The 27,484-nt window shown below is 41.6% G+C and overlaps 2 protein-coding genes across 3 annotated transcripts in view; one reads left to right on the forward strand and one right to left on the reverse strand.

Moving 5' to 3' along the window:
* LOC108923930 (myosin-binding protein C, fast-type-like) overlaps positions 1 to 15,659 on the forward strand; it is a 37,508-nt gene extending 21,849 nt beyond the window's left edge. For both annotated transcript variants that reach the window (XM_018734990.2, XM_018734993.2), the window contains 17 exons: positions 280 to 446; positions 2,745 to 2,910; positions 3,054 to 3,160; positions 4,155 to 4,184; positions 4,302 to 4,444; positions 5,809 to 5,968; positions 6,239 to 6,343; positions 7,680 to 7,868; positions 8,288 to 8,422; positions 9,413 to 9,580; positions 9,685 to 9,773; positions 9,886 to 10,081; positions 11,442 to 11,581; positions 13,309 to 13,468; positions 13,561 to 13,697; positions 14,985 to 15,171; positions 15,524 to 15,659. In XM_018734990.2, the coding sequence (XP_018590506.1) occupies positions 280 to 446; positions 2,745 to 2,910; positions 3,054 to 3,160; positions 4,155 to 4,184; positions 4,302 to 4,444; positions 5,809 to 5,968; positions 6,239 to 6,343; positions 7,680 to 7,868; positions 8,288 to 8,422; positions 9,413 to 9,580; positions 9,685 to 9,773; positions 9,886 to 10,081; positions 11,442 to 11,581; positions 13,309 to 13,468; positions 13,561 to 13,697; positions 14,985 to 15,171; positions 15,524 to 15,546 (2,302 nt within the window). In that variant the 3' untranslated portion in view covers positions 15,547 to 15,659. The remainder of the gene's footprint in view (positions 1 to 279; positions 447 to 2,744; positions 2,911 to 3,053; positions 3,161 to 4,154; positions 4,185 to 4,301; positions 4,445 to 5,808; positions 5,969 to 6,238; positions 6,344 to 7,679; positions 7,869 to 8,287; positions 8,423 to 9,412; positions 9,581 to 9,684; positions 9,774 to 9,885; positions 10,082 to 11,441; positions 11,582 to 13,308; positions 13,469 to 13,560; positions 13,698 to 14,984; positions 15,172 to 15,523) is intronic.
* Positions 15,660 to 17,167: 1,508 nt separating this feature from the next.
* Positions 17,168 to 27,092, reverse strand: LOC108923883 (testicular acid phosphatase homolog). The gene is made up of 11 exons (XM_018734921.1): positions 27,087 to 27,092; positions 25,969 to 26,064; positions 24,724 to 24,810; positions 23,908 to 24,063; positions 22,554 to 22,652; positions 21,630 to 21,725; positions 21,090 to 21,222; positions 18,545 to 18,627; positions 18,352 to 18,458; positions 17,885 to 18,063; positions 17,168 to 17,687 (listed from the first exon to the last, which is right to left on the reverse strand). Exons 1-11 carry the CDS (start codon positions 27,090 to 27,092, stop codon positions 17,578 to 17,580), a joined length of 1,152 nt encoding a protein of 383 aa, XP_018590437.1. The 3' UTR covers positions 17,168 to 17,577.
* Positions 27,093 to 27,484: the final 392 nt, after the last annotated feature.

The raw sequence follows: 27,484 nt of genomic DNA on the forward strand, positions 1-27,484 counted from the left end.
GGTAAACATGCCTTTTTCAAGTGGCTTTAAATTGTTCCAGACTATTCGGCTTGACAAACACTGTAGGAGCTTGGGGATGTGATTAATGAAAAATAAATCACTCTTTTCCAGTGTATATTATCCTCCAAAATAAATCAAGATGTCAGCCTCCAAGAATCAGCATAGTGGCAACAAATTTTGAGATTACTTGAGTAGCATACAATTGTAATCATTTGCTGGTGGCCATTTTTGACAGCATGCAATCCTTGCTGTTGTCTTTCTCATAATCTTGGTACTCAGGATGAAAGATGATGTGGAGCTGTCAAGGAATGAGTCCCATAAATATCGCTTCAAGAAAGATGGGAAGAGGCATTGGCTAATTATTAATGAAGCAACGCTGGAGGACATAGGAACGTATCACATCTTCACCAATGGTGGCCATTCCAAGGGTGATCTGGAAGTTGAAGGTATCGTTTCACCACCTTGTTGAACTCTCCTTCCATTTATAGTTCTTCCATGTGCTGTATAGTAGCCATCCCTCTGAGTTCACTGCTTCAGCTTAGTCCAATTATGGCTTGCTAACATTTTGGTTGAGGAGCAGGTGCTACCTTACCTATGATATATCCTTTCCTTTGAAGAGCACTTTTTCTACATTCTTACAAAATCTGTGTCTTAGTTCTGGTGTCAAATTGCAGGAATAGTGATACTGTAGTGGTCAGAGGGTTAGGGTTAAAAGAGTTATAAGGGTTAGGTTTGAGAAAGGTTTAAATTCTTGCTTTAATACTATTGAGCAATGAATTGCTCTAGTAAGAATACCTTGCTGTGAAAATAGTTCAACAATTGTAAGTAGATTGTGTTTAAGCCAAACATTGTAAGATGCCTTGAGCAAAGGTAGTTGAAGAAATTTGAAAGCAAGCAGTGTAGTGGTTAGACACACACAGCAGCTGAAGCCGCTTGTCCTGAGTGGGGGTCGTGGTGAGCTGGAGCCTAACCCAGCAACACAGGGCGGAGGACACACGTAGGATGGGATACCAGTCTGTCACAGGGCACCCCAAGTGGGACTTGAACCCCAGACCCGCCAGAGAGCAGGACCCAGCTAAGCCCACTGCACCACTGTGCCCCTGCACTCCCCTGTACCGGTTAGAGCCAGTGTCAATTGCAGTTGGGAGGGTTCATATCTTCAGTCCTATGGATGTACCCTTCACAAGTTGTACAAATAGGAATAAATAAAGTGAAAGCTATTTTTTCCTTTCCTATTGGCAGCGCATTGTCCAAAAAAGGTGTTTCATAACTTCTTGACATGGTAAAGTCCTGGTGACTTTAAACCATTTCCTTCTGGAGAATGTCGTGGTTGTATTGAACATTTCCACCAACTCCGAGTGCCTGGAAGCAAAGGCAGAGCCCTCCATGGGCCATCAAAAAAAAAAAAAATACCGTGCCTATGAAGGAGTAAAAGCATGGTCATTGTGTTCCACTGCAATCCAATGCATTTCAAAATGTGTTCCATACACATCCCCAGTACATAACCAATGTTCTCCCCCCCAAAGCCTAAGGCACATTTCAGTGAGAAACAGATGTCCCAGTCCAAAGGCACAGCAAACCTCAATAGTTACTTAAAGGCATACTGCAAAAAAGAAAAAAAATAGCCTATAACAGCACGACAAGCTGAGCACTCTAACGGCTAATACTGATGGATGCAAAAAATCATTTAGTTAACATTTCAACTGAAAAATGCACCAGCAGTTGTACTTTGAAAACAACAATTTAAAGGCACAGTACTATTAGACAACATCATCAGTTGCTGACATCTTCCTTAAAGAGCATCAACCCAATATATACTTAAAATTTTTAGAATTTGGATGAAGACTTAATTTTAACTCTGTTCAGCCTGAAACCTTACACTGAAGGATCATGCCCACGCCAGTTTAACCTGGGTATGACGGTAAATTGATCAGACAGCAGTGAGTGCCATACATGGTTGATAATACAAGGCATTACACATGAACAGGTTACAAATGACTCTTGGTGAAATTGCATTGACGTGATTTTTATTTTTTTTTCGAAATGCCCATCAAGACAGAACTGAAGACTGAGTCATTCTACAAGACAAAAGAAAAAAGATCCAATAAATAGCACTTAGGTTTTAAACCTTCCAGAGCGCTACAAAGGAACTCACAGCTGAGGACTGGGAAAGCAGGCAGGAGATAAAGAAATAATTCTCGGTGGTTATCTCTGCAGCAGCAGAAGCCAGCAGGCTCATCATGTGCTTAAACGAGCTGCTGTTTATAAACATGTTCCATGGTCATGTTCTTGATTAATTAGATGGCTATTACTGACCATAGACGTTACGCAACCCACATAAAAAATAAGTAAAGGCAGTAAAGTAATACTGGCAACAACAAAAACAACTGAAGATAAGTCACAATGGTGATGATGTGGAAATGCACTCATATTTTCATATTAAACTGACTTACAGTATTAAGTTACTTAGCATTATTCATTTATTCAACAGGGTAATTTTTACTGGAGCAATTTAGGGTGAGGTACTTTACAGTAGGGGGTAGAACTCAAAACTGGGTCCTTCCTAATCGCTACATTACCTGCTGCCCCCAAGTCTCAGATATTATAAATATTATAAATATTTTTAAGTTCTCAAAAGGAGCAATCATAAATGTCCCAATGCTACTGCTATGCTGCACATGAATGGTCTTGGTCTACCTGTCATAGAAATGTGGTCTCAACAGTTTTCTTTCCTGCTCCCTCAGAGAAGCAGCTGGAGGTGCTCCAGAGCATCGCTGACCTAACAGTGAGATCAGCAGAGCAGGCCATGTTCAAGTGTGAGGTCTCCGATGAGAAAGTGACAGGGAAGTGGTACAAAGATGGAGTGGAGGTCCATCCCAGCAAACGCGTCAAAATCGCACACATTGGAAGGTAACTGCTGAGCAACGGCGAGCGGAAACAGGAATGTGTGGAGTTCGTCCTTATAAAAACCCATCCTTATATGATGTGCCAGAGATTACCGTGATATTTTAGATATTTTGATGGATTTTTCTCAAACCTTTTCTCTCTTTCAGGATTCACAGGCTGACGATTGATGATGTGAAGCCAGAGGACGCTGGTGACTACACCTTCATCCCAGATGGCTACGCTCTCTCTCTTTCTGCCAAGCTGAACTTCTTGGGTGAGGGACACAAGAAACCAAAAAAAAAAAAAAAAATTAAAAAATCAGACATCAATGTATATCCCTTCGAGAGTAACCCTATGGAAAATTATGTACTATTATATGTTTTTAAGGGAAGGATTTTTCTCCCCGCAAAGCTCGAAGGCTCCATTTGGAAATTAACTTACTAGTATAGTGAAATGCAGTATTTGAAACATCACAGTCATTATTTTTTCTCCAGTCTGGGATGAGTTTTGCAGCTTCTGCAGTAGAACACCTTTGTGCCAGCTTACAGATACAAAATGGCCGACAGGAAACGTGTGACTATTGGTCACATGACCATGTATTGAGATAACTTTAATAGCAATAAATGCACAAAACAGCTGGAGACAGACACCTAAAAGCACATGGTTCAGTTATGAAACTTTGCATTTACATTTACATGTATTCATTTATGAGATGCTTTTCTCCAAAGCGACGTACATCTCACAGAAAATAAAATGTGTTCATTACACGAGCAGGAAGAGACACTTAGATGCAGACGTGTGATTCCAAAGTGCAGTTAGTTTGTTTCTTTCCACCATGTGGACCAATGTTCACCACACGAGTAGCTGCATAAAATTCAGAATATCGATCATATTTGAAAGCTTTGACAAAAGATTGAGCAAAAATTGACAGGGGGTACAAAATGTGCCCCACATTAACCTCCAAAGGACATAAGTATACAGGACCTCACTAATGTAGTAAAGAATTTGATGATGGATCTCAGTTTTTTAATCATGACATTTATCTGAAAATCTGAAGAACAACAAATCAGTTCAAGTATCAAAAACACTACGGGTTCAGCTGACTAAAAAATTATTTTGTATACATATTATATATACAGTATATATATGCATATATATAAATGCTATGTTTATGTTATATATAGTACATATATTATCTTTTATTATACTATAATAAAAACGGACACAGATTCATATGACATGAAGTTTCTTTTTCTTACTCTTTTCAGAAATCAAAATTGACTACGTACCTCGTCAAGGTAAGCTTTACTGTATTCTTTATTCTAAGAAAAGCAAATTTTTTTCTAAGGATTCTCTCAGTATACTTAGAGCACTTCCATGCTCTCTGCAATACCTGTGAATCTTTTCTCCACCAGACCCCCCCAAGATTCACCTGGACACCACTGGCAACATGGTCTCCCAAAACACTATCATTGTTGTTGCTGGTAACAAGCTGCGGCTGGATGTGGAGATAACTGGGGAACCTGCGCCCACTGTTTGCTGGATGAAAGGAGACAATGTGAGGACAGCAAATATCGTATCTTGGCAGCGATCGCCTTACACTTCTTTAATGACAATGTGCACTTCCATACCGCCCCCAGCTATTCTAGCAAAACATGCTATTGAGTTACCCAAACCTGACCAAAAGAGCGCAAAAACTGAGATAACAAAACTTCAAAAATAAGCATCGGGTCATGAGAGCGTTACATTACATTAATGTTAATTTACAGATTCTCCTTGACTTACGATGGTTCGATTTAACGTTTTGCGACTTTACGATGGTGAGCTGGCAATAGACATTCGGTAAAAACCGTACTTCGAATTTTGAATTTCGATTTTTTCCTGGGCACGTGATATGTGGTAGCGATCCGCATCTCCCGGTCTGTCTCACGGTTGTGTTTTGTGCATCCACGATGTCACAGAAATGCCAATCTGTGTCTCCTGCTACTGGTGGGAAGAAGAAGAGGAGGGCAATTATTCTTGAGGAGAAACTCAGGATAATTTCCCAGCATGAAGGCGACAAGCCCGTAATGGCCATCACACATATGCTAGGCTGTGATGTTCAGTAGGTTAGGTGTATTAAATGCATTTTCGTCTTATGATATTTTTGACTTACGATGGGTTTCGTGGAACGTATTTCCATCATAAGTTGGGGACCACCTGTATTTAGCAGACGCTTTTCTCCAAAGCAACTTCCAATGAACTCTATGTAGTGTTATCAGCCCACACACCTTATTCACCGTGGTGACTTACACTGCTAGATACACTACTTACAATGGGTCACTCAAGTTCAAGTTGTTTTATTTTCATTCCTCTATATAGCTTGCATACAGTGGAATGAAATGTCGTTTCTCCGGAGGCCTTGGTGCAACACAAAACAGAATACAAGACAGTAAATTAATAAATGATATTTATTTATAAATAAATAAACTCATCCATACATCAGTGGAAGACACTCTCTCTGTCACTCACACACTATGAATTACTATTAATACACACACACACACATTTTCAGAACCGCTTGTCCTATAGAGGGTCGCGGGGAACCGGAGCCTACCCGGCAACACAGGGCGTAAGGCCGGAGGGGGAGGGGACACACCCAGGACGGGACGCCAGTCCGCCGCAAGGCACCCCAAGCGGGACTTGAACCCCAGACCCACCGGAGAGCAGGACTGCGGTCCAACCCACTGCGCCACCGCACCCCTACTATTAATAGTGATTCTAATTAATAAAAGTAATAACGTAATAATAATTAATAAAACAATTGCTGCCTATAACACACATGTAAGAATGATGGAAAATACGCAAAATAAAAATAGCAATAAAATAACAATAATAGCATTTGATATTCTGCATTGAATCAGTCTCGCCGTTGCTTCTCAGGCTATCACAGCGACAGAAGGGCGAATCAGAGTGGAGAACAGGAAGGACTTGAGCTGCTTTGTGATAGAGGGTGCTGAGCGGGACGATGAGGGAAACTACACCATCACCGTCACCAACCCAGCAGGGGAAGACAAAGCCACGCTCCACATCAAGATTGTGGGTCGGTACCAGGCATTTTCCTCACCAGTGGAGCTGTCAAGCACCTGTCTTTCTGACATCGCTCAGATGTGTCTGTCAGTTATGGAGCAAACAAAGCTACTGAAACTACACAACTTTCTCATTTGGTCCATTTTTCCCTCCAAAAAGTTATGAGTTAAGAGCTTATTGATTGTAACCTTTGCATTTCCTCTGGGCTCCGTAACAAAGCCTGGTTTGTTTCCTTGTTCTTTGAGCCTCTGTGCCAATAAACCCTTTTTTCTCTCACCTTCAGATGTGCCTGACCCCCCAGAGGCTGTCAAGTGTATGTCGGTGGGGGAGGACACTGCCACCATTACATGGGAACCACCCAAATTTGATGGGGGTGCTCCAATTAAAGGTACTATCTCTCCAGATTCTTCTGGGTGTTCTTACCGTTCTTTTCACAGAAATTAGGAGAATGCTCAATAAACTGCCACAATATGATTTATTTTCACCTTGTGGATGCTTTTCTCCATACCTACTTCTAATCATTAACCAGTTTATACAGCTGGGTAATTTTTACTGTACTAGTTCACCTCAAGTACCTTGATCAAGTGTACTACAGCAGGAAGGGGATTTGAACCTAGGTCCTTTGAGTACAAGTCAATGGCTCTAATCACTACGCCACCTGCAGCTCCAATTCTAATCCACCCCTGATAATTACACAAAGGAAACAGTTGGGAAATAAATAATGGCATGTTCAGTGTGGGGAAATGAATTAAATTCTACTGTCCATGCTTATAGGAAGTGATTTGAAAAATAAGACAAAAAACTTTAATGAGACTAATAAATAAAATAGTTTAGTGGATTGCAACTGACACAAATAAGACAAGGTGATTATAAAGGTAAAGAATTTAACCATTGCCTTTACTCTACTAAATTGCAAGATTTTTTCCATTATTTGGATCTAAATTATTGTAGAAATACACATGTTCACTTTGTACATATAAATTTGCATTAAAAAGACTTTTCCCACAGGTTTTCCACCTGAGTGATGATTAGCCTGCACAGCTTGACTACTGAACTTAAATACTTAATTTCTAGTCATCGCGAATAAATGATCATTTCATGATGAGCATGATTCTTGTGTGAAATGACAAGACCTCTCCTTTTAACAGTTATAAATGAGTTCCAGTGCAGCCTGTAAGATGAAGGAGGAGTGCTGTAAAAATTAATTGGGACTAAAACGCAGTGACATAGTATCTTCCATTACTCTTGGTGGCAGAACACCCACTCCAAGATTCCTTTTTTTTACAGTCATCAGAATAAAATTTTTCAGACAATGTCTCAAACATCTAAAGGGAAAAAAAGCACTTGCTCTTCCTGCTATGGACAGGAGGAGGCTGCGTTGTAAATAAGGGGTGAAGAAAAACCCCCAGCAGCCATGGTGTGAGTCAGAGCGGGACTTGTGATGGACAGGCCTTGTCGCCCCCCGGGGCTCGCGGGGAAGCAGCCTGCAACTGAACGGCCCCTTAACTTGTCTCCATGACTGAGATGAGCTTCTTTCCGTAGATCTGTGCTCTTTTCTGGCATACATGGAAATGTTCCACCTGACCTCACACTCAGCCAACATTACAATTAAAACTATTTGTGAGGAAGAAAAAAAAGTGACATATATTATAATTCATCTGCCTTTCTCCTGGAATGTATGCATTTGTTTTTCAGCATGGACATCTTTTCTCATATCTGTTCAGGCTATCTCATGGAGAGGAAGAAGAAGGGATCCTCGAGATGGACAAAGCTGAACTTTGACTTCCATACATCCACTACATATGAAGCCAAGAGGATGATCGAGGGCGTCCTGTATGAAATGCGAGTGTTTGCCGTCAACGGCATTGGCATATCGCAGCCGAGCCTCAACTCCAAGCCATTCATGCCTATCGGTACGATCAAACTCGTCTCCTCTACCTCATTCGGTTTCTCAGAACCTTATGCGGTACATCATTTTATTTTGCACCATTTTCATAATAATTCTGTGGAAACACATTGTTACCTTCCAGTGCCAGAAACAAAAAGCCTAAGCAAGAAAAATAGTAAGAAACACGGAGAAAATCTATTAACATTTCATTGTATCTGCACCAAAGGGTTGGGGAGATTACAGAAAAGCAAATATAAATGTATTTGAAAAAAATCACAGACTAAATTAGCTTGGAGAGGTTCTTATGGCTCAACAGATTAATTCTGCACTAAGATGTCATTTGGGGAAGTGAAGCTTTGCTTGATGCCTAACCCAGTGTGTGTGTGTGCGCTTTATGTGGCATACTATTAAAGACTTTAACTACTTACTCCCTCCTCGCCCCAGCACCCACCAGCGAACCAACTCGCCTCTTGGTGGACGACGTTGGAGACAGCACTTGCACCCTGAAGTGGCTCCCGCCCGAGCGCATCGGAGCGGGTGGCCTCGACGGATACGTGATCGAGTACTGCAAGGAAGGAGGTGAGGAGCTCTGTAGGAGCTGGAGTTGCATGTTTCACATGATGCCCTGGCTGGACGTGATGGACGAGCATCGTGCGAGCAGTTGGGACAAACACAGAGAACATGGAAAATTCCCAAATTCAGTGTGAAAAGACAGCATTTTCTTGCCGCCGCTCTGACCAGCGTGAGCCGAGGGCCGTGAAGTGTGTGTGTCCACTAGATGGAGTCCAAAGGTAAATATGCTTTGTGTGTACAGTAGGTACTGTAAGGGAGGTCTAGCTATGGGCATATTAAACACGTCATGTTGCAGTTGCATAAGAGAGGCTTATTGTTGCACCTTTACGGATGATTAACCTTCCCTAATCGACTAAAGTGTGGAACAGCAATGCACAAGCTAACAAAAAACCTGAATCATATCATTATGCGAAAGAGTAAAGAATATTAAAAGATATTAATAGTTTACACTGCAATGCGGTCGAAAACAAAAAAAAAAAAAAAGTAATTTCCTTTCGTTCTGTCCTGCAGCAAATAAAGAATTGAGGCCTCATTTAATTCGTGTGAATATTTTATGTGGATAAATTTTTTCTGTACTCGTTCAGTGCATCAAATTACTTTAAATAGAAGCTGTCGCAGAGAAACGCTGCTCTCCCTCAGCCAAAAATAGCAGGCTGCCACGCTTAGATTATCGCCTGCATTGAGTTATTTGATGCGAAAGGATTACGCATATTGAAACGTACAATATTTTTAATTGACTTTGCTGCTGTAATTCTGCGCTGCTTGTTATGGTATGATGTGGTAAAATACGGGCTCAGCCGCAGTCACTGTACCCTTGAAATTCTGCACTGGTCATAATGATGAGCGATTTGTTCCTATTTGACACTTAACCTTTTTGGCTCTTTTTTTGTTTTCTTGGCGTCTTCCAGCAGTTACGCATCCTTGCACTTTTCACCTTTGTCATCACCTGCTTGGTGTCTAGTTGCTCTTTCCAGCTAGAGCTAACCTGTCTTTTAGATACGGAGTGGGTGCGTGCCAACAAGGACCTGGTTGAGAGGAACGGCTACACGGTGCGAGGTCTTCCTACCGGAGAGAAGATGAACTTCAGGGTGATGGCTGTCAACGTGGCCGGCCTGAGTCCACCGGCCTTGCTGAGCCAGGCAGTCACCATCCGTGAGATTATGGGTGAGCGGAGTCTGGGAAACCATTTGAGCGCCGGCATCACCGTGCGACTGACTGCCTTCCGTTGTGTCTCATCAGCGGCAATTTTCTGTCATTCCCTGTGCCAGAGCATCCTAAGATCCGTCTGCCGCGTCACCTGAGAACCAAGTATATCCGTAAAGTGGGTGAAACCATCAACCTGGTGATTCCCTTCCAGGTCTGTGGTCTCTGCAGCCATTCCAAATAGACTACAGTCACAGTGATTTCAAGGATCTATAATCCTTACATGTGAAAGCGCTGGTCCATGCGGTCTTTTCTTTGTATTATAGGGCAAACCTCGTCCAGTTGCAACGTGGACAAAGGATGGTCAACCTGTGGACCCCAAGAAAGTGGGCATCCGCAACTCCTTTGTAGACACCATTCTCTTCATTCGCTCCGCTGAGAGGGAACACTCCGGAAAATACACGCTCACCTTGCAGATTGAGAACATGCAGGACTCAGCCAGTATCGACATCCAAATTGTGGGTCCGTATCTCTGTGTGTTTAATCCATACAGTAACAACATTTCATCATGCTTGTGCACTTTCAAACTGTTTTTAGGGAGGGATGAATACTTTGCCTGTAAAAATTATGGACATTTTTTTACTTTTCATTTTAAAACATTGTGTATATACATACACGTATGAATGAAGTGCTGCCTGAAAGTGTGTGACGTCCCTGAGTCCCTTAATTTTACCACCAAATGGTTATATGATGAGAAGCAGTCGTCCTTATGTGGCATAATAGGCGTGTAATGACAAATTCCATATGTTGCTTTAGAGGAAATGATGTGTGTAGTGGAAACATGGAAGTAGTTCAGGTATAAAAATAAGTTTCCTTGGTAGAACAAAGTAGGTATGTAGAATCATAACAGTTATATTCATTTTATAAGTTTATTTTAATAATTTATATAGGAATAATAACCGTCTCTGTAGGATTCACATACTTTTGAACAACACTGTATGTACATATATGATAATATACCAAAACACACACACACACACACACACACACAGGCCAAAGTCACGGCAAGCTGGAGCCTAACCCGACAACACAGGGTGTGAGGCTGCGGGGGGGGCACACCCAGGACGGGACACCAGTCTGTCACAAGGCACCCCAAGCAGGACTCGAACCCAGACCCACCAGAGAGCAGGACCCGGCCAAGCCCACCATGCCACCGCACCCACATTATACCAAAACAATTATGGATATTTAAGCATTGTTTCAGACAAGTTTGGGAGCAGTCCAGATGAAAAAAACCTGCAATTATTTTTGCTAATAATTTCAAATTTTGCCCCTGTGCGTCATACATTGTACGGGCCTGGTGACAGACAGTTTTCAGCTAGAACAAAACACCCAAAAGGATCACAGTCCTTAAAACACTGAAAGGATCATTAGCGCAATGCTACTAAAAAGAGTGCCGGAACGCAAACATAAAGATCATAAAGATCCCTTGATTTAAAAAAAAAAAAAAAAGAAAAAAAAGGTGTTTTCAGTTAACAGTACATTTCCTGTAGGGAGCAAAATTATGGACATCATGACGTCTCCTATGGAAAGCAGATAACTGCAGCTGCCAGGATGGATGCATGGATGGATGCATGGATGGATGCATGGATGGATGTGTTTAGGGTTAGCATGGATGGATGGATGGATGGATGGATGGATGGATGGATGGATTTCACCTGGTTACAGCATCATCCAGCATACATGCAGCAATGAAATAAGAACATGACGAATTAAGTAAGTTAACAACAGTAAGTACACAATAAAGGTTGGAATATACAGTAGAAAGAACGATTTACACGCAACAGGTCACTACACAGCGCTGTGCAAAATGTGCCCACAGAGAAGCCTGGACCACCCGTGGCGGTGAAGATCACGGACGTGTGGGGCTTCAACGCCGCGCTGGAATGGCAGACCCCCAAAGATACGGGCAACTGCGACATCACTGGATACATGATACAGAAAGCGGACAAAAAGACCATGGTAAGAACAGCCTGTCCCACGGTTGCACACGAGAGAACTAAAGCAGTGTGCTATAACGTCCATGTGTCCAACGATGTGGACGGTGATGACAAGCGGCTGCAATGCCAGCAAAGCACATGTGGAGTGTACCGCAGTGTACTCGTACTCTACAGTTAGAGTCGAGAAGGACACAAATAAAGGATGAGATGGGCTGAGAGCAAGTTGGGCTGATGATAGTATTTGACTGCTCTCGATTTGCGACAGCAAGTGGGACAAAGAGGAATCTAGTGGCCTTAACACAATGATCGCTAAGGGTGTGTGATTCTCGAAAATTTGGCAGAGCACAATTGCCGCGATACGTTTGACTTGCTCCTCACTCAGCCGGTTCGTAATGATGAACTACAGAGTCCAGTCTCCTGAATTTTATACCAAACCGTGCGAGAAAATAATCGAAAAAAAATGTGTCTCTTATGGTAATGAGAATCTGTAACATTTTTACTCACAGTGGTGGCAAATATTATCATTCAGCAAAAGCCTTCTAAGGCCCCTTTAATGTTCTTTCAAAATGATAAATTGTTTTACTTTAAATTTTTAAGACTTCCCGTTGAGCCCGTGGTGTTGTGGGGTTACACAGAAAACAATGGCCTTTTTAAGGTATGAAAAACAAAAGATCAGCTCATCTTCGGGCTTAACTTCCGCATGAGAAAAAGCGTAGTCATTTTAATATATTTGTCATTTATAGCGGATTTAGAAATGTAACAATATTTATGCATCATTTCACCTTTTAACAAGATTTTAACGTGGTGTTCTGTAAAAGCAGCATTTAGTAAACTACAGGCAGTCCCCGGATTATGAACGATTTCCGTGTCGTCAGTCTGTATTTACATCAGATTGTACGTAAGTCGGGACAGTAAGGTACGGTTCGTGTCTAACATCAGTTTGTCAAATGTTTGTCTTAGTATATATAATGTACCTTTCTATTCATAAAAACATTAAACACTTCCAGATACACTAAAACATCTTTTTTAATAATAATAATAATAATACAATGTAATGATGTAATAATATAATCATAACAATAATAATAGTAAATGTAACTGCGGTATTTATAATAGAGAGAGACATAGAGAGAGACAAACAGATGACACTTAGGAGGCTGGACCCAAGTGCAGGATCGTTTATTCAGAATCAAAGGATTAGATGTGTTCTTGTGGTCAGGGATTTGTTCCAAGCGAAAAGAAGGAGGTCCTTGTCCTACCTCGGGCCCATGCGCACACGAGCCGACGATCCGCTGTAGATGTTCAATGTTTTGATGCTCTTTGCAAAGTAGCCCTCGTTTGTTATTAGCAACCATCGTACGTAACTCAAATTTTTAATATAATATGATTAATTATCAAGTTTTTATTTGATTGTTACCTGAGGGTGTCAAAAAAAATCTACTTTGGTCAGTAAGGGGGTGGTTCGTAACGATGGGTTGTATGTAAGTCGGACGTTCGTAACCCGGGGACTGCCCGTATATGCATTTGATTATAGAACTTTAAATCCGGACGCATTATGAGTTCATTATAAAATGTGATAATATACATACATAAAATTAATTTTTATGTCTGAGTCATAACACAACCATTTTGAAAACCAAAGTATTTTTGAAGGTGTAACTTGTTTGAAGACTGAGTGCCTGAAATCAATGGACATCATTTATCAATGGTTCATGAGCTTGACCCCCATGTACTCATTGTCCACTCCAGGCGTGGTTCACTGTGTATGAACACAACCGACGCACCAACTGCACTGTGTCGGACCTCGTCATGGGCAACGAGTACCTGTTCCGCATCTTCAGCGAGAACATTTGTGGGTTAAGTGAGGATCCTGGGGTCTCCAAGGGCACTGCGATAATAGCCAAGACAGGTACTCAGCGATCTTCATCGTGCGTATTTCTATTACGGCAAGACCGCTGTGCCGTTCGTACACCTGCCACCATCGGCTTGCTTTCTTCTCAGGCTTGCAATACAAACCATCTGCCTACAAGGAGAAGGACATGAACTGCTCCCCCAAGTTCACTCAGCCCCTCATGGACAGGTCTGTGATTGCCGGTTACAGCACAGCCATCACCTGCTCAGTGCGCGGCAACCCCAAGGTAGGACTCTTCTGAGCATTGGATATGAACCAGTGTACATCACATGAGTAGCTATATATTGAGTTCTTCTTCTTCTTCTTCTTCTTCTTCTTCTTATTATTATTATCATTATTATTATTGTTGTTGTTGTTGTTGTTATTGTTGTTGTTGTTGTTATTAAACGGATAGGAGCATTTAGAAGATCAGGGAAGACATGAGTCCAAAAGAGATAAGTTTTGAGACCCATCTTGAGTGGTGAGAGGGATTCAGCAGTTCTGAGTGAGCAGGGGAGGTCATTTCACCACATCGGAGCCAGAACCAGCAACTTATGTGCTTCTGATTTTGGACCTTTTGTGCATGGGACCACAAAGAGGGCAGAGGGTCAGGAGCGTAGCAGTCTGGTTGAGCTGTAGTGAGTGATCATCTCATAGGTCCTTTTTTCCCTTCGCTATTCATTCCCTTCCTCACATTCCTTAATCATTTGTCCAAGTTATGGTCACAGTGGTCCAGAACCTATCCTGGAATCACGGCAGCTAGGCTAGTGAATGTACACCCTGAACACACACACACACACACACACATACACTTTCTGACCCGCTTGTCCCATACGGGGTCGCAGGGAACCGGAGCCTAATCCGGCAACACAGGGAGTAAGGTTGCAGGGGGAGGGGACACACCCAGGACGGGACGCAAGTCCATCCCAAGGCACCCCAAGCGGGACTCGAACCCCAGATCCACCGGAGAGCAGGACCCAGTCCAACCCACTGCACCACCGCACCCCCTACTACAGTCTAACAGCAAGTAAAAAAAAAAAAAAAAAATCAGTGTAAAAATTGTAACAATGAAATTATTTCCTCCTACGCTCCAGACATGCAGAGAGCAAGTAAAACCCTTTTTCTCCTTTTTTTTTTTAATGTGCCCAGACTCTTCCTGTTGCAGAAATACAAACAAACAGGCAGATAAAAAACATGGTTTTCAGTGTAGCTTTCATGTACATTATAGCGCTGTTTCAACAAAAGTCACACAGCTACAGGGAACCGTTTACTCGTGTCCCTTTTTAGACATTCAATTAGGGCTGCTGCGGCGACAGCGAAACGCGGGCGCAAGCGAGTCTCCGAGGACGTTGTTTCCCGAAGACCCTGGAGAAAACCCTCGAGAAAACTTGCATAATTAAAATAGCGTCCTCATTCATTCTTCCCGCACTCTGCGCAAAGCTCAAGCTGGTGCTAAAGTACAGCGCTTCTCGCTCCCAATCTCGGTCTGTTGTGTAAAAGAGACCTCCCGCTCACAGCATCCCCTCTTTTCTAGCCCAAGATCATCTGGATGAAGAATAGGGTGATAATTGGTGAAGATCCAAAGTTCCTCATGCAGAACAACCAGGGAGTCCTGACCCTCAACATCCGCAAGGCCAGCTCGTTTGACGGGGGAACGTACAGCTGCAGAGCCGTCAACGAGCTCGGCCAGGACGAGGTGGAGTGCAAGCTGGAGATTCGAGGTACCCGAAGGAGGCCCTTCAGCACATACGTTGCAGCCGATTATCTGACATTATTATAGCGCAGATAATTAAAACCCCGCTGTGTACGCGAGTGTGTACTGTATGTGCGTGAGTGAGGGTGTGTGATCTGCATTGCAGCCATCATAGGAGTAAATTGATAGCGCTCAACTGCACTCTTTTCTTAGTTACCATGGTCAAAATAATACTTTTGGTAGCATCCCAAGCCCGGTAGTTCAGTTACATAATGATTTCATGTACTGTAAGTGAGCAAACTAAATATGGCAGCCCTTCACGCTACTGAATTTCAGCATGTGCATTATTAAAGAACTGCCGCATCTCTTTTCTCTGCCAGCCCTGCCCACAGAGAAGAAGTGAAAGAGGAAATAAAATGCAGGAACCAGAAGGCAAATATCAAGAAAAATGCAACATTTGGTTAGTTTTAGCGGTGATGTACAAAAAGGAGCATAATAAAGTGTTATTCGGGATAATTTTGTGTTTCCTCTTCCTTCCCTGTTCTTTGTAAATCGTTATGTGCTGATGGCTAAAACTGAGTACAGCTCAAAATTTTGAAAGGCTTTGAAAGTGGGCAAAAGCATTAAAGAGCCACCATCAACAGTAGAAGATTTTTTTGTTTCCATTTCCATTAACTGCTTGTCCAGTGCAGCAATATATATTAATATCCATCCATCCATCCATCCATCATTAACAGCTTGTCCAGTTCCAAGTGACATTGCTCCAGAGCCTATCCCGGAAGCACATGGAGTGAGGATGCCCAGGAAAATATGCATTAAAAACAAAAATTTAATTTTATATGGCTTGTATAAGTGTATTTAATCATCCCGAAGGGATATGATTCCCATTCTCAAACAGCTAACAACGCAAGTACAAGAAGACAAGGCTGGAGCTCTTTAATTTGGGCAATAATTAGTTGAATCAAGTGCTTAAGCACTCTGGTGGAACAAAAACCTGAACACATGGCAGTGCTCCAGGACCTGGATTGGCACCCCTGCTATGCCGGACAGGAAATAAACCAGCAAAGACAAGGGTAAACATTTTGATTATTTTGATGACATTTTTGATCATCAGCATTTTTTTATTACTAGAGACACCCCTCAACTTGTGCAAACAGACTGTTCTTCAACCCCTTACATAAGTCAAAAGTTATGTATGTCGGATTCCCCGTCTCCCCCCACCATTCAACATAATAACATTAATAATTTTTCCATCTCAGTTATTGCACCTTGACGTTTCTTTGTTATTATTGTTTTTCCTTTGTTGTATTGTTGCTCCTTTATACGTGCAGCATCCTTCACTATCAAATTCACAGTCGATACAACTAAACCTGGTTCCCGTTCTATAGACCATAATCTTTGTCCACCTTCATACTTCCTTATTATTTTCAATTTCATCTCAAAATCGATTACTGTACGCTTGTAAGATGCTTCTCGTTTTCCTTCAAGTGCACGTTTACCACTAGGCATTGTGAATAATGAAAAGGGTAAAAAATACAGGAAAAAGCTACAATAACGAGAAGAGATGTGTTCACAGCTCAAAACACGCGGAAACTGGGAAGATGCAGCTTCCTGCCTTGTTTGATTACATCAACTTGTGCGTAACATATTTCAGATGTTTTGCGTAAAATAAAAGCGCTATCAGTAAGTGTGTATGATGGATATTTTTTCCGTAAATCCGGGCTTATGTAAATCAAATTTATGTAAGTAAAGTAGGGTGTCTATATTAATATTAGAATTACTTGACACTTCCATCGGTGCAAATCAGATTTTTCTACATCTTTATTTTGTTTGTTCAGACTGGAGAAAAAAAAAATTCATTAAACAGGTGAATCGCAAGTTAATTAGGTCTATATGGTTTGATGAAATTACATACATGTGTTAAAATAAGAAGTGGTATCATTCAGTCCAAAATTACCTAGATTTAGCTTTACTCATGATCTACTCATTAGCTCATTCTAAAAATCTGGAAAATATCTAAAAATCTGAAAATAGAAGCCCTGGTATTTAAAAAGAAAGTCTATCTGTACAAGGTTCTGTTCCACCTGAACCATCACAGTAACTTTAACCATACACCACATTTATTTATTTATTTTCAAACTGGCACTGACTGAAAAAGTAGTGATTTGGGAAAGTCATGTTTTGGAAACAAGGAGGACCGAACGGCTCAGCACCACTTGATGTGACTTAAAGGACTGCAAACACTTGCCACCTTCACAATGGTTGTATCCATACTGTCCCCTTTCCGTGTCTCACTGCTCCGTGGCCCTCCAGTGCTCCATCCTGTCAACACGCTCTGTCCCCACACCAGTCCTCACAATGCTGCTGTCAAGTTTGCACGGATGCCATTTCGGGAATGAAGAAAGCACGCTTGGGGACACCTTTTGTCTGCTGACTATTTCTCCATCGAGTGGTAGTGTCTCCGTTGGTAGATGAGAGCGGCTATGCCTCCCAGCAGGGCCAGGATGAGGACAGCCACCACCACAGCAAGAATTGCAATGATACCTGTGGGGGTGAGTCATTGGATCAGACAGGTCAATGGTTTACTGAATCTTTCATATCAACGTATGCCTTCATTCATTGATAGATAGATGCACTTTATCGGGGTCCGACCACAGCAGGTCACACAGCAACCCTAAATAAGAAGACATAGATAGATAGATACATAGATAGATAGATAGATAGATAGATCATTTGCTCACTTGCGTTGGGTTCTGTCTCCACAAGTCCACACTCTGCATCCCAGTTCTGGGCAATGACATCATTTATAGCTGCGGTAAAGGTGCTCAGAGGGCATGGATTGACAGAGCAGCCAGGCACAGGGGTTGGATATGGGTCACGGCTTGAGTCATTTCGGTAAAACAAAGCGAGCGAGTACGTCCTGGTGAAAGCAAGAGGAATACACACGTTCGATAACAAGTTTGAGCGTAAATCACATACTCGTGAAGGGCACAGACATGAAACGCAAAAGTTGAGGGCCCCGCCACTGCAGCCTTGAGATACTTAGCCTCAAGCGCTCAAATAAATTATCCAGGTGCGTAAATTTTGAATAAACCTGATGAAATTCAGATACTTTTGTCCAAATGTTTGAGATAAAAGCATCGTCATGAAGGATTCTGTTATCTGCACGAGCACTGCTCCTGTTTTAAACCGCAGTTACATTACCGACCCGTCTTCCTCCTGGTAAAACTCGAAGAGCTGGCAGGCGGCGTACGGCGGCAACAGGCCGTTGTAGACATCGAGGGCAGCTTGAAGGGTGATGAGCGTGGAGTCGTGCTGGAGGGGGATGGGGGGGCTGTCACTAAGCGGATGCTGGCTGAGTGGAGCAAGAACATCAGAACAGGCTGAACTAGTGAACTTACCGCAGAATACATGACCAGCTTCAGAGAGCCGTCGCTCTTGAGTACACTGGTGAAATTTCCGAGGATGGCGTTCAGCAGGACTCCTGAAATGTTACACTGATGAATTCTACCGCAATTTAAAAGCTCTCAATGTTGCCTTCTTCTGAGCATTACTTTCAGGCTGAGAAGCTGTGATTTTTAAATTTAACAATCTTATATCACGCAGACAACCCCTCTGACTGCATATCCGAAAAAGAGCTGTTTAAATTTTCAGCCTGATCAATAACAGCGTGGCCAAAGCAAATGGATCCACACCACGAGTTGCTGGGCTCTGCAGAATAACTGCAGAGTTATTATTTGTTTTGCGTCAAGGCGGTGAAGAAAAATGTGGTGCTTTTCTGTGTGGAAACTTCTTGTTTCACTGTGGTCTTCAGCTGATCCCAAGCATTGAAATTGCCTTCATAAGAATGACAAATCAGCTATAAGTGAATGGAAACTCTGATTAAATCTCGCTCCATGTTTCTTTTGTGACAGTTCTGGGTTGGAAATGGCTAATCGCTCAGTTTTAATCCATCACATGCTTCTGCCTACTGAGGATAGAAATGATATGGAACGGCTTGACTCCCTTCTTTCTTGCAGAAAAGGTTTATTTCTTCCTTTTAGTGATAATGTGTCTACCTTAGATACTGCATCTCTTCCTAGGGTGTTCCACAGGGTCCAGGTATTGGGCCCATTTGAAAGAAGAGCTCATTTCACATTTATCCACTTTCATACTTACTTTACTACAATTTACTACACTGATGGTCCAGATCTTTCAATCACTGGGTGTTAGGCTAGGAGGGCTTCACACTGGATGAGATACCAGTCCATCACAGGGTACATTTAAGCACCAGTCAGATAGTGATAATAATAATGATGAAGAAATAATGATGAATACTGTTCATATCATTTTTAAAATGTTGCTGATTTCATGTCAAGTTGAATTAAATTCACTTTTATAAACTCCTTGCCTCAACAAGGTGATCCAGAACGCTAAAAAATCCGATAACAAATCGTTTGTGATACCAAGGTAAAAAGAATTATAATCCAATAACCAAACCATTTCAACTCCCCCAAATGAAAAAAAGTGGAGTTTTTTCAACTCATGGTATGAAAGTGAAGTATCCCAAGATATGCAGCCCATTCTAAATAATTACGCTTTGTATATGCAATTTTTTGGAATATTACAAGGTAATTGTGTGATACACTAAGTTTGTTAATAAAACTGACATGGAAACAGATATTACAGCAGCTTTTAGAATTAGTTTAAAGGTCTGGGTAATTTTTTCAGACCCTGTGGTCAGCACATCAACAGTTTAAAATTTAAAACCTTCATTCCATTTTATACATACAGGACTGAGTTTTTTATGTGAAAGTTATTTCTATTTACTGTACTAATAAAGCTGTTTTCCAGGGCAGAAAGAAGATGCAAACTTTAATTTTTAACCCCATATACTCTGCTGGTGACCAAAAGGTGCAACCACACTATAACTGCCTTTGTGTGAACATTGCAAATTTCAGATATAGTAATATCCTTTGAGTTTCACTTCCATTTACCCAAAAACAATAACTGTTCTGGGATTTAAAAAAAAAAAAAAAAAAAAAAAAAAAATCGCAAATCTGTCAATTTAATTAAATAACAGTTTAAATGAGAGCAATAAAGGTTGAAAATAAATTATTATACCAGGGGTGGAAAATGCCTCCGGCATCGTTATGTATTTCATTCAACTTTTTCAACTGGTTATTAAGACATTATAATTTAAAGAAAAAAAAAAAACACGTTGTGTCAATAAAATAAAATAACAAAGCTGTCACTCTACACATTCTAATACCTTTTTAGTAATGAAACTAAGTTAATTCTGTGGGTTGGTTTCCTCCTTCTGGCACTGAATCATGTATCATTATTAGTCCTGCTTTACGTATTGTTACTTACTGCGTACTATGATTACTTCTGCAAACTATTATTTGTAATCTGTTATTACTGTTTAGTGCTTTTGTGGGCTTTTTCAGCACACTGCAGACAATCTGCTGGGAAGGGCTATAGAAAAATAAAACCAGAACCAAATCAGAATCAGAAAAGAACTTTGCAACATGTCGGTCACTGATGACCTACAATTTATCTGTTTTGCACAATAAGCTATGTTTGTGCAATATTTTTAGCCATCACTGGAATACGTGTTCCGTGATGAGAAACCAGTTAAGGTGTCTGACATAATATAAATCGTGAGTTGTAATTGTACTTGCAATTGCAAATTGTAAATAGTAAGAGTGTACAAAGAAACAGCATCAGGAACAAGAGCGAGACAAAGACAGTGTCAGAATACACTGGGAAAGCTGATGATGACTATGGTATTTGACCCCAATTTTTAAAATATTTTTGCCTGTGGGTGGCCCATAGGCTAAACAATCAAAAGCCCTAAACACTGTCTTGTGTTTCATTTTACAATTGCCTGCAGTGGGAAGTCACTTAGTCCATCAGAGCCTGTAGTAAAAGTCAGACATAGAGGTAAAACCCGGCACTGCTTACCCCCCGCCAGCCTCGCCTTGTCTTTACGCTTGTAGGTGATCACGCTGTACATGACCTCAAAAGAAGCTATTTCCTCCAGAGCGCTGAACACCTCCTGGGTTGCCCAGCGTGGAAGAGTCAGGTTATGAATTCTCTATAAAACAGTATAATAAATAGGTGAATTGCATTACTGCAGTAATAATAATAAAAGCAGTGATGTAATCATAATCCCTGTACAGCTACTTTTTGTGCCATAATAGTAACTAACGCATATGAGGCTAATGGGAAAGGGTCATAATAAAAAGATATTATTAGCTACAGTGTTAAGCTCTATTGCTAATTTAACACCTTTTAGTTGAATTCCAAAAAAAAAAAAGAAAAAAAAAGCACTTGTTCTTATGTAAAGTACTGTGAGAATAACGGGATAATTTATGACGCTGTGCGCTTCTGACACAGCAGTTGTCCTCGGACGTGGGCTTCAATCAGCGCATTGAAGAACATTGAAAAGGCCGTCATTAAAAATAATACATTGATTTGAAATATGTCCGGATATCTCATTACCTGACAGTAAAGAGTGTCATAGACCCTCCAAACTTTACGCACTGCAAGCTTGTCCACTGGGTATCCGGTGTAGTTTGACAGCTCCTGGATGAAGCCCTGCAAGAGCAAATGACATAACATTTGAGAGAAAGAGCTTCTTGAATGTTGACGACGGAGACTGAAGTTCTTTTCGTTGCTGTGAATTAACAGAAAAATGATCAGTCAAGCCCCTTTATATAAACAAGTGTTCTGCATTCAGTTACTTATCCAAAGCTTTTGTCCAAAGCATTTTACCCATTTGCACATTATAATAAAAGAGTCCTGAGTGCCTTGTTCACGTGCTCCATTGCGAGGCCCCTTCTGGGACTTGACCCAATAACCCTTTGGCTGCAGGCAGCTTCTTAAGCAATAGGCTGCTTTCTTTAAAGACACAGCTTGCCAGTTTGTTTGAGCAAATCAGAATTCAGAAGCAGAACTTACAGAGGAGTGGAAAACTGGAAAGAAAGACAGAAGGCCAGACAGGAGCAAGAGAGTGGCCCCTGTGAGAGCGCCACCAGCAGGTGCGGCTGAAGTTCCTGCAACGGCCACTAGGGGGAGGTGAATCGCACCGACTCGCAAGGCTCGGAACAGGCATCTCACAAATTAATTTACTGCTTTAATGAGATTCATGATAGTCTGTTTAATTAAAGCTTTCCGATTTAATTCTTGCTCTAATTTAATCCCTTGTTTAATTTTGAGATATGAAACAGCAAGAGAATTCAAAGTAGATTTTGGCAAGGAAAAAATTGAACCAATTGTGGCAGCTGATGCAGAGCCGGCGATGGTCAGAGAGGCACAGGGGCTGGCAGCCGTCCACATGGAGAGGGATCATGAAGGCTGACAATCCTATGGTTCATGGCAAAAACAACAAGAACAGTTTGTTTTTTTTTCTGGGGTGTGTCCAACCTTGTAAGTCTTGAGTACTCGCTGATACTCATCACTGGAAAATGTCTCAGCCATCAGCTCTCTGAATCTGGGGCAGTGTTTGCTGGGTGTCTTCAGGAGCTGAGAGATAAACAGACTGCGTATTAATGTTTCATGAATTAATCACTCTCGAAATCATCACCAAAACGCTCAATAATGCGACGGCCTTCCGATATTTTGTCGAGAAGAGATAACCTGGGGGCGTGACAAGTTCAGTGCATTTATTTTAAAGATTCTGAGGATTTTGTGTACTTGCTGTAATTACACATACACACACACACACACACACACACTTTCTGAACCACTTGTCCCATACAGGATGGCAGGGAACCAGAGCCTACCCGGCAACACAGGGCGTAAGGCCAGAGGGGGAGAGGACACACCCAGGACGGGATGCCAGTCCACCGCAAGGCACCCCAACCGGGACTTGAACCCCAGACCCACCGGAGAGCAGGACCTGGTCCAACCCACTGCACCACTGCACCCCCTGCTGTAATTATTATGTCAGAATTCTATACTTAAATTGATGCATGGATGAACTCATAAATCACTTGAATTATGTTACTGTTTATGATGTAAATGTTCAAAATAGAACAGATTTTTGTTTACTAATTTAATTTTTATTCACTTCAGCTGACACTTTTCCCCAAAACAAATTACAGATATTTAGACTACTGGGAACTTTAGGGTAAGTACCTTGCTCAAGGCTACTACAGTCAGAGGTGGGATTCCAACCTGTGACCTTTGAGTTGAAAGGTAGCAGCTCTAGCCACCACACTACCAGTTTTGGCATTTAAGCACCTTCTTAAAAATATGTTTACAGATATATAAACATATTCTTAATTTGAACAGGTACACATTTACACCTGCACAGCCAGTTTAATTTCAAATGGCGCTGCAAATTAGTGATCAGTAACAAAAGACAACACATATAAAGCCACAAGAATGCAGTGAAAGCAAAAGTGTTACAAACACTGACAGGCCAATAGCATAGAAAATTTAACAGAGCTGCTAATTTGTGAGTTTTTTTTTTAAATAATTCTAATTATTTTCAAAGTGCAATTTGTTTATCATAGAACTGCCAAGAAAAGCTGCAACCATTCTATTCTTGGCATCTTTCGGGAAAGGAAAGGTGTCTCATTTTCAGCGTCTCATGTCTGACGCTGGATGTAGTCACGTCCCATCGAAACACAACCCAAAGTGTAACATCGGTGTGGTCAGGAATGCTTCTGCCAGGACTTACATAACCGGCGCGTCGCACCCCTGCGGAGCAGTATACGTCCTGACAAGATGCTCCGAAGTGACAATATCAATTAAGCACCCCGCTGTTTCTCACCTTATCCAGGGCTCGTGGAACAGTGTGCACCGGAACGGGTCGCCACAGCAGCTGGGGCCTGATGGGAGGGGGCTGTCGATTCGGGGGGAACAGTCCAGCCAGGTTGGCTTGAGCGCTCATTAGAGTGCGGTCGTAGTCTGTGCTGCGGACGTACACCTACGAAAGAGTGGGGAGACGGGGGGAGTCGGCGCGGTACGCCAGGTGCTGCCGCAATCCGACTAGAACCTCAGCTTCTGGCTCCCTTGGGAATTCTGGCTGTATGTCTGGACGTCTCCATTTTTGGCGACTAACAAGCACGCTGCAAGATATTTGTTTAGCAGAGGTGCTTTTTTTTCTTTTTTTTTTTAAATTTCCCATCCTAGACAGGGATGAGTAATAAAAGGGGTGGGCGTTAGGAGAGGAGCAGAAAAGATATGAACTGTTGGAATGCGGGGGAACTGGTAGGCCGTGCGGCACGGTCTGAGCTGGTGGAGAAACGGAGAGGAAGGAGAAGAAAGAGGGACAATCTACAAGCAGAGCGACCGCGTAGACAGAAAGTCGTAGAAAGAGACAGAGTGTCAGCAACAGTGGGATGAGAGAATTATAATTACGGGAGTAATTACATGTTGCTTCAGCGCGAGAACAGAGAGGGCAGAAACAGTAGGGAGAATCTGATCTGTGTAATTACAGTACAGACACCTTGCGGGACACGGCGAGCGGAGAAATAGTTCCGTCATACATCGCATGTAATGCCCGACGCGCGCCACCATTACTCACACACGCTGCGCAAACACACACTCAAAGGGAAGATTACGGCACAAACTCAGGCCCGCCTACCTCTTTGCTGTCATAATCATCGCTGAGGATGTGTCCGTAGCGTTTCCTTAAAAACTGTCCCAATTCGTACTGCTGTCTCATGCCGAGCTGGAGAAAGAAGAATTGAGACTTTGTATAACCTAATGGGACTTCGCATCAAAAAGTAACAATCATTAGAACGTCTCTGAAAATAAAATGCACACTAAATATTACGGGTCCTACTGAAGGTCTCTCTAGGCTCCATTCTCAAGTGTTATTCCATATATGTAATAAAATTCAAGGATAAAATATACCTTTAGAATGGCGTTTTTACTGTAGCTCTTTCACTTTTTGAATCACATTCAATAAAATAAATCATTATTTCCCTCTTGCCTCCTCATTTTAGGGGAGATATAAAAAGTCTCCTGGCAGTTTAACAAATTGATACAGGATGCTCAAATATAATATGTGAGATTCTGTGTGAGGCCCAGGTTTTTCTACCTTAAAGCACTAACGTCAAAAAGTCAATTTCATTGACTTGAGTCCACACAAGGCAGTTTAAAACAATGGATGCAATGAAAATAAGCTTCTCTAACATAAAATTTTAGATTTTGCATCCATATTCATATTTTTAGCATTTTAGACACATCATCATCATCAAATTGAGGGATCTCAGTCAGTTTCTGAAAAAGTTCACAGACATGAAGAGACCAGATGAAACTACAATCAGCTGTCCAAACATTTAGAAACATGAAGACATCAGGTAGAGCCACAATCAGCTGACCAAACATTTAGAAACATGAAGAGATCAGATGGATCTACAGAAAGTTGACGAAACATTTAGAAACATGGAGAGATCAGATGGATCTACAGAAAGTTGACGAAACATTTAGAAACATGGAGAGATCAGATGGATCTACAGAAAGTTGACAAAACATTTAGAAACATGGAGAGATCAGATGGAGCCACAATCAGTTGTCCAAAAGTTGAGAAACATGAAGAGATCAGTTGGATTTACAGAAAGTTGACCAAACATTTAAAACATGAAGAAATCAGTTGGGACCGCAATAACACGACCAAACATTTAGAAAGATGAAGAGATCAGATGGAATCACAATCAGCTGTCCAAATGTTTAGAAGCATAAAGAGATCAGATGGAACCACAGTCAATGGCCCAGACCAACACTGAGAGATTGCGTTCCAAAAGTGTATAGAAACATTAAAAATCAGCTGGAACCTCGGCTATGTTCCCTAAGAGCTCAGAAGCATGAAGAAATCACGTGGTACCTCAGTCAGCTGCCCAAAACCTTGTGCCCACACGTCTTCCTTGTGAGGGTCATTTGGAAATGACTCAATTGGGGAGCGATCTCCATGACGAAAAACCTAAAAAACAGGAGTAGTTACAATAATTCTTTCACTGAATGTAAGAGAAACCTAATAAGTACAATATTCTTGTGTAAAATGGCAGAGAAATATGCCTGGTATTGTACAGGCAGAGAACCGAAATACAGGACGGCAGGTAGACTTACAGCCACAACAAGTGTTAGAATTCGAGACTGAGCTGAAGAACAGGAAAGAATGAAAAAACATCCCAACACTTTCAGACACCCCAACATCCCTGTGTTCGTCGGCACGTCTTGTGCAGAAAGAACTGATCCTGAAATGAAATTACAAACACGGGATTAATATATATAATTAATGCATTTATCTATGTTTTAAATATTACAAAATCTTCGCATAATCACTATATTTTTCGTTACGTTAACATTCATTCATTTAGCTGACGTTTCTAAAAAGCAATTTACGATGTCGTTACCTACAATTATTTACTCATTCATACAGCTGGATAATTTAATGGAGCAATATTAATATAAGTACCCTCCCCAACACGAGTAAAGCCAGATGTTTAAACTTCTGACCTTTGGGCCCAAAGGCAGTGATTCTAACCACTACACTATCAGGTGCCCCAATGAAGATCACCCCTCAGGGAGCAACAGTACTCTTCTTTTTTCTTTTCTTGGGACAGGAATTGAAAAAAAAGAAAATCAGGTACACTGTTACACAACTCTTGCTATAGACTTTTGTTCACTCAGGACAAATATGAACAAACACAATGAAAGACAAATAAAGGAATACTGGCTTTGCTACAAAACTTAAAATGACTAGGGTGCCATCAATTTCGTCATTCTCGTAACAGTTTATGAAACAACATCATTTGTGCCTTTAAAAAGCGGACTACTTTGATTTTCATTAACAGCTGACTTCCGAACAACTTCAAGTACCATTAATTTACCTGGGCAGAACAATTTCTATGTTGCCGAAGGTCTTGGACACCGGACAAGATGTAAAGTCTTGTGCTGCTCTCTTGGCTTATATTACACACTGTCGAGAAGTTCACGCCTTACCCTCATCCGCATCACACACTCTTATTATACCCCGTTTTCTCGTAATTACAGAGCGGCTGTAGCTAACAGGTAGGCTGCTGTTTATACGGAGAGGCCTTGAAGGAAACCTCTGTAATGAATATTTAACATTGAGAGGAACAACACGTCATTAGGAACGCCTGCAGTGCTTGAGTGAGTCACGGTTCAGACCCGACTTGGGGTGTCTGGTTGTCTGTGCGCGACAAATAGGCCGTATAATCAAACTCGTCTGTAACCCGATAGTAAGATAATTACTATGTTAGGTGTTTGGAGGGTCGAACTCTAGAGGTTGTGTACAAGCCTTTTTCTCAGGGCGTTTGAAAAGTTAAGTGCCGGTTTGTGGTTGTCAGCTACGTGCCAAAATCATTTTGTTTCGATGT

This window comes from Scleropages formosus, chromosome 20 (assembly GCF_900964775.1).
Source record: "Scleropages formosus chromosome 20, fSclFor1.1, whole genome shotgun sequence".
NCBI lineage: Eukaryota > Metazoa > Chordata > Actinopteri > Osteoglossiformes > Osteoglossidae > Scleropages > Scleropages formosus.

Coding starts and splice junctions, on each gene's coding strand:
- LOC108923883 (XM_018734921.1), bottom strand. Junction 22,653..23,907: donor TTCCACGAGCCCTGGATAAG/GTGAGAAACAGC, acceptor TTTATCTCTCAG/CTCCTGAAGACACCCAGCAA. Junction 17,688..17,884: donor GGAGACAGAACCCAACGCAA/GTGAGCAAATGA, acceptor TCACCCCCACAG/GTATCATTGCAATTCTTGCT.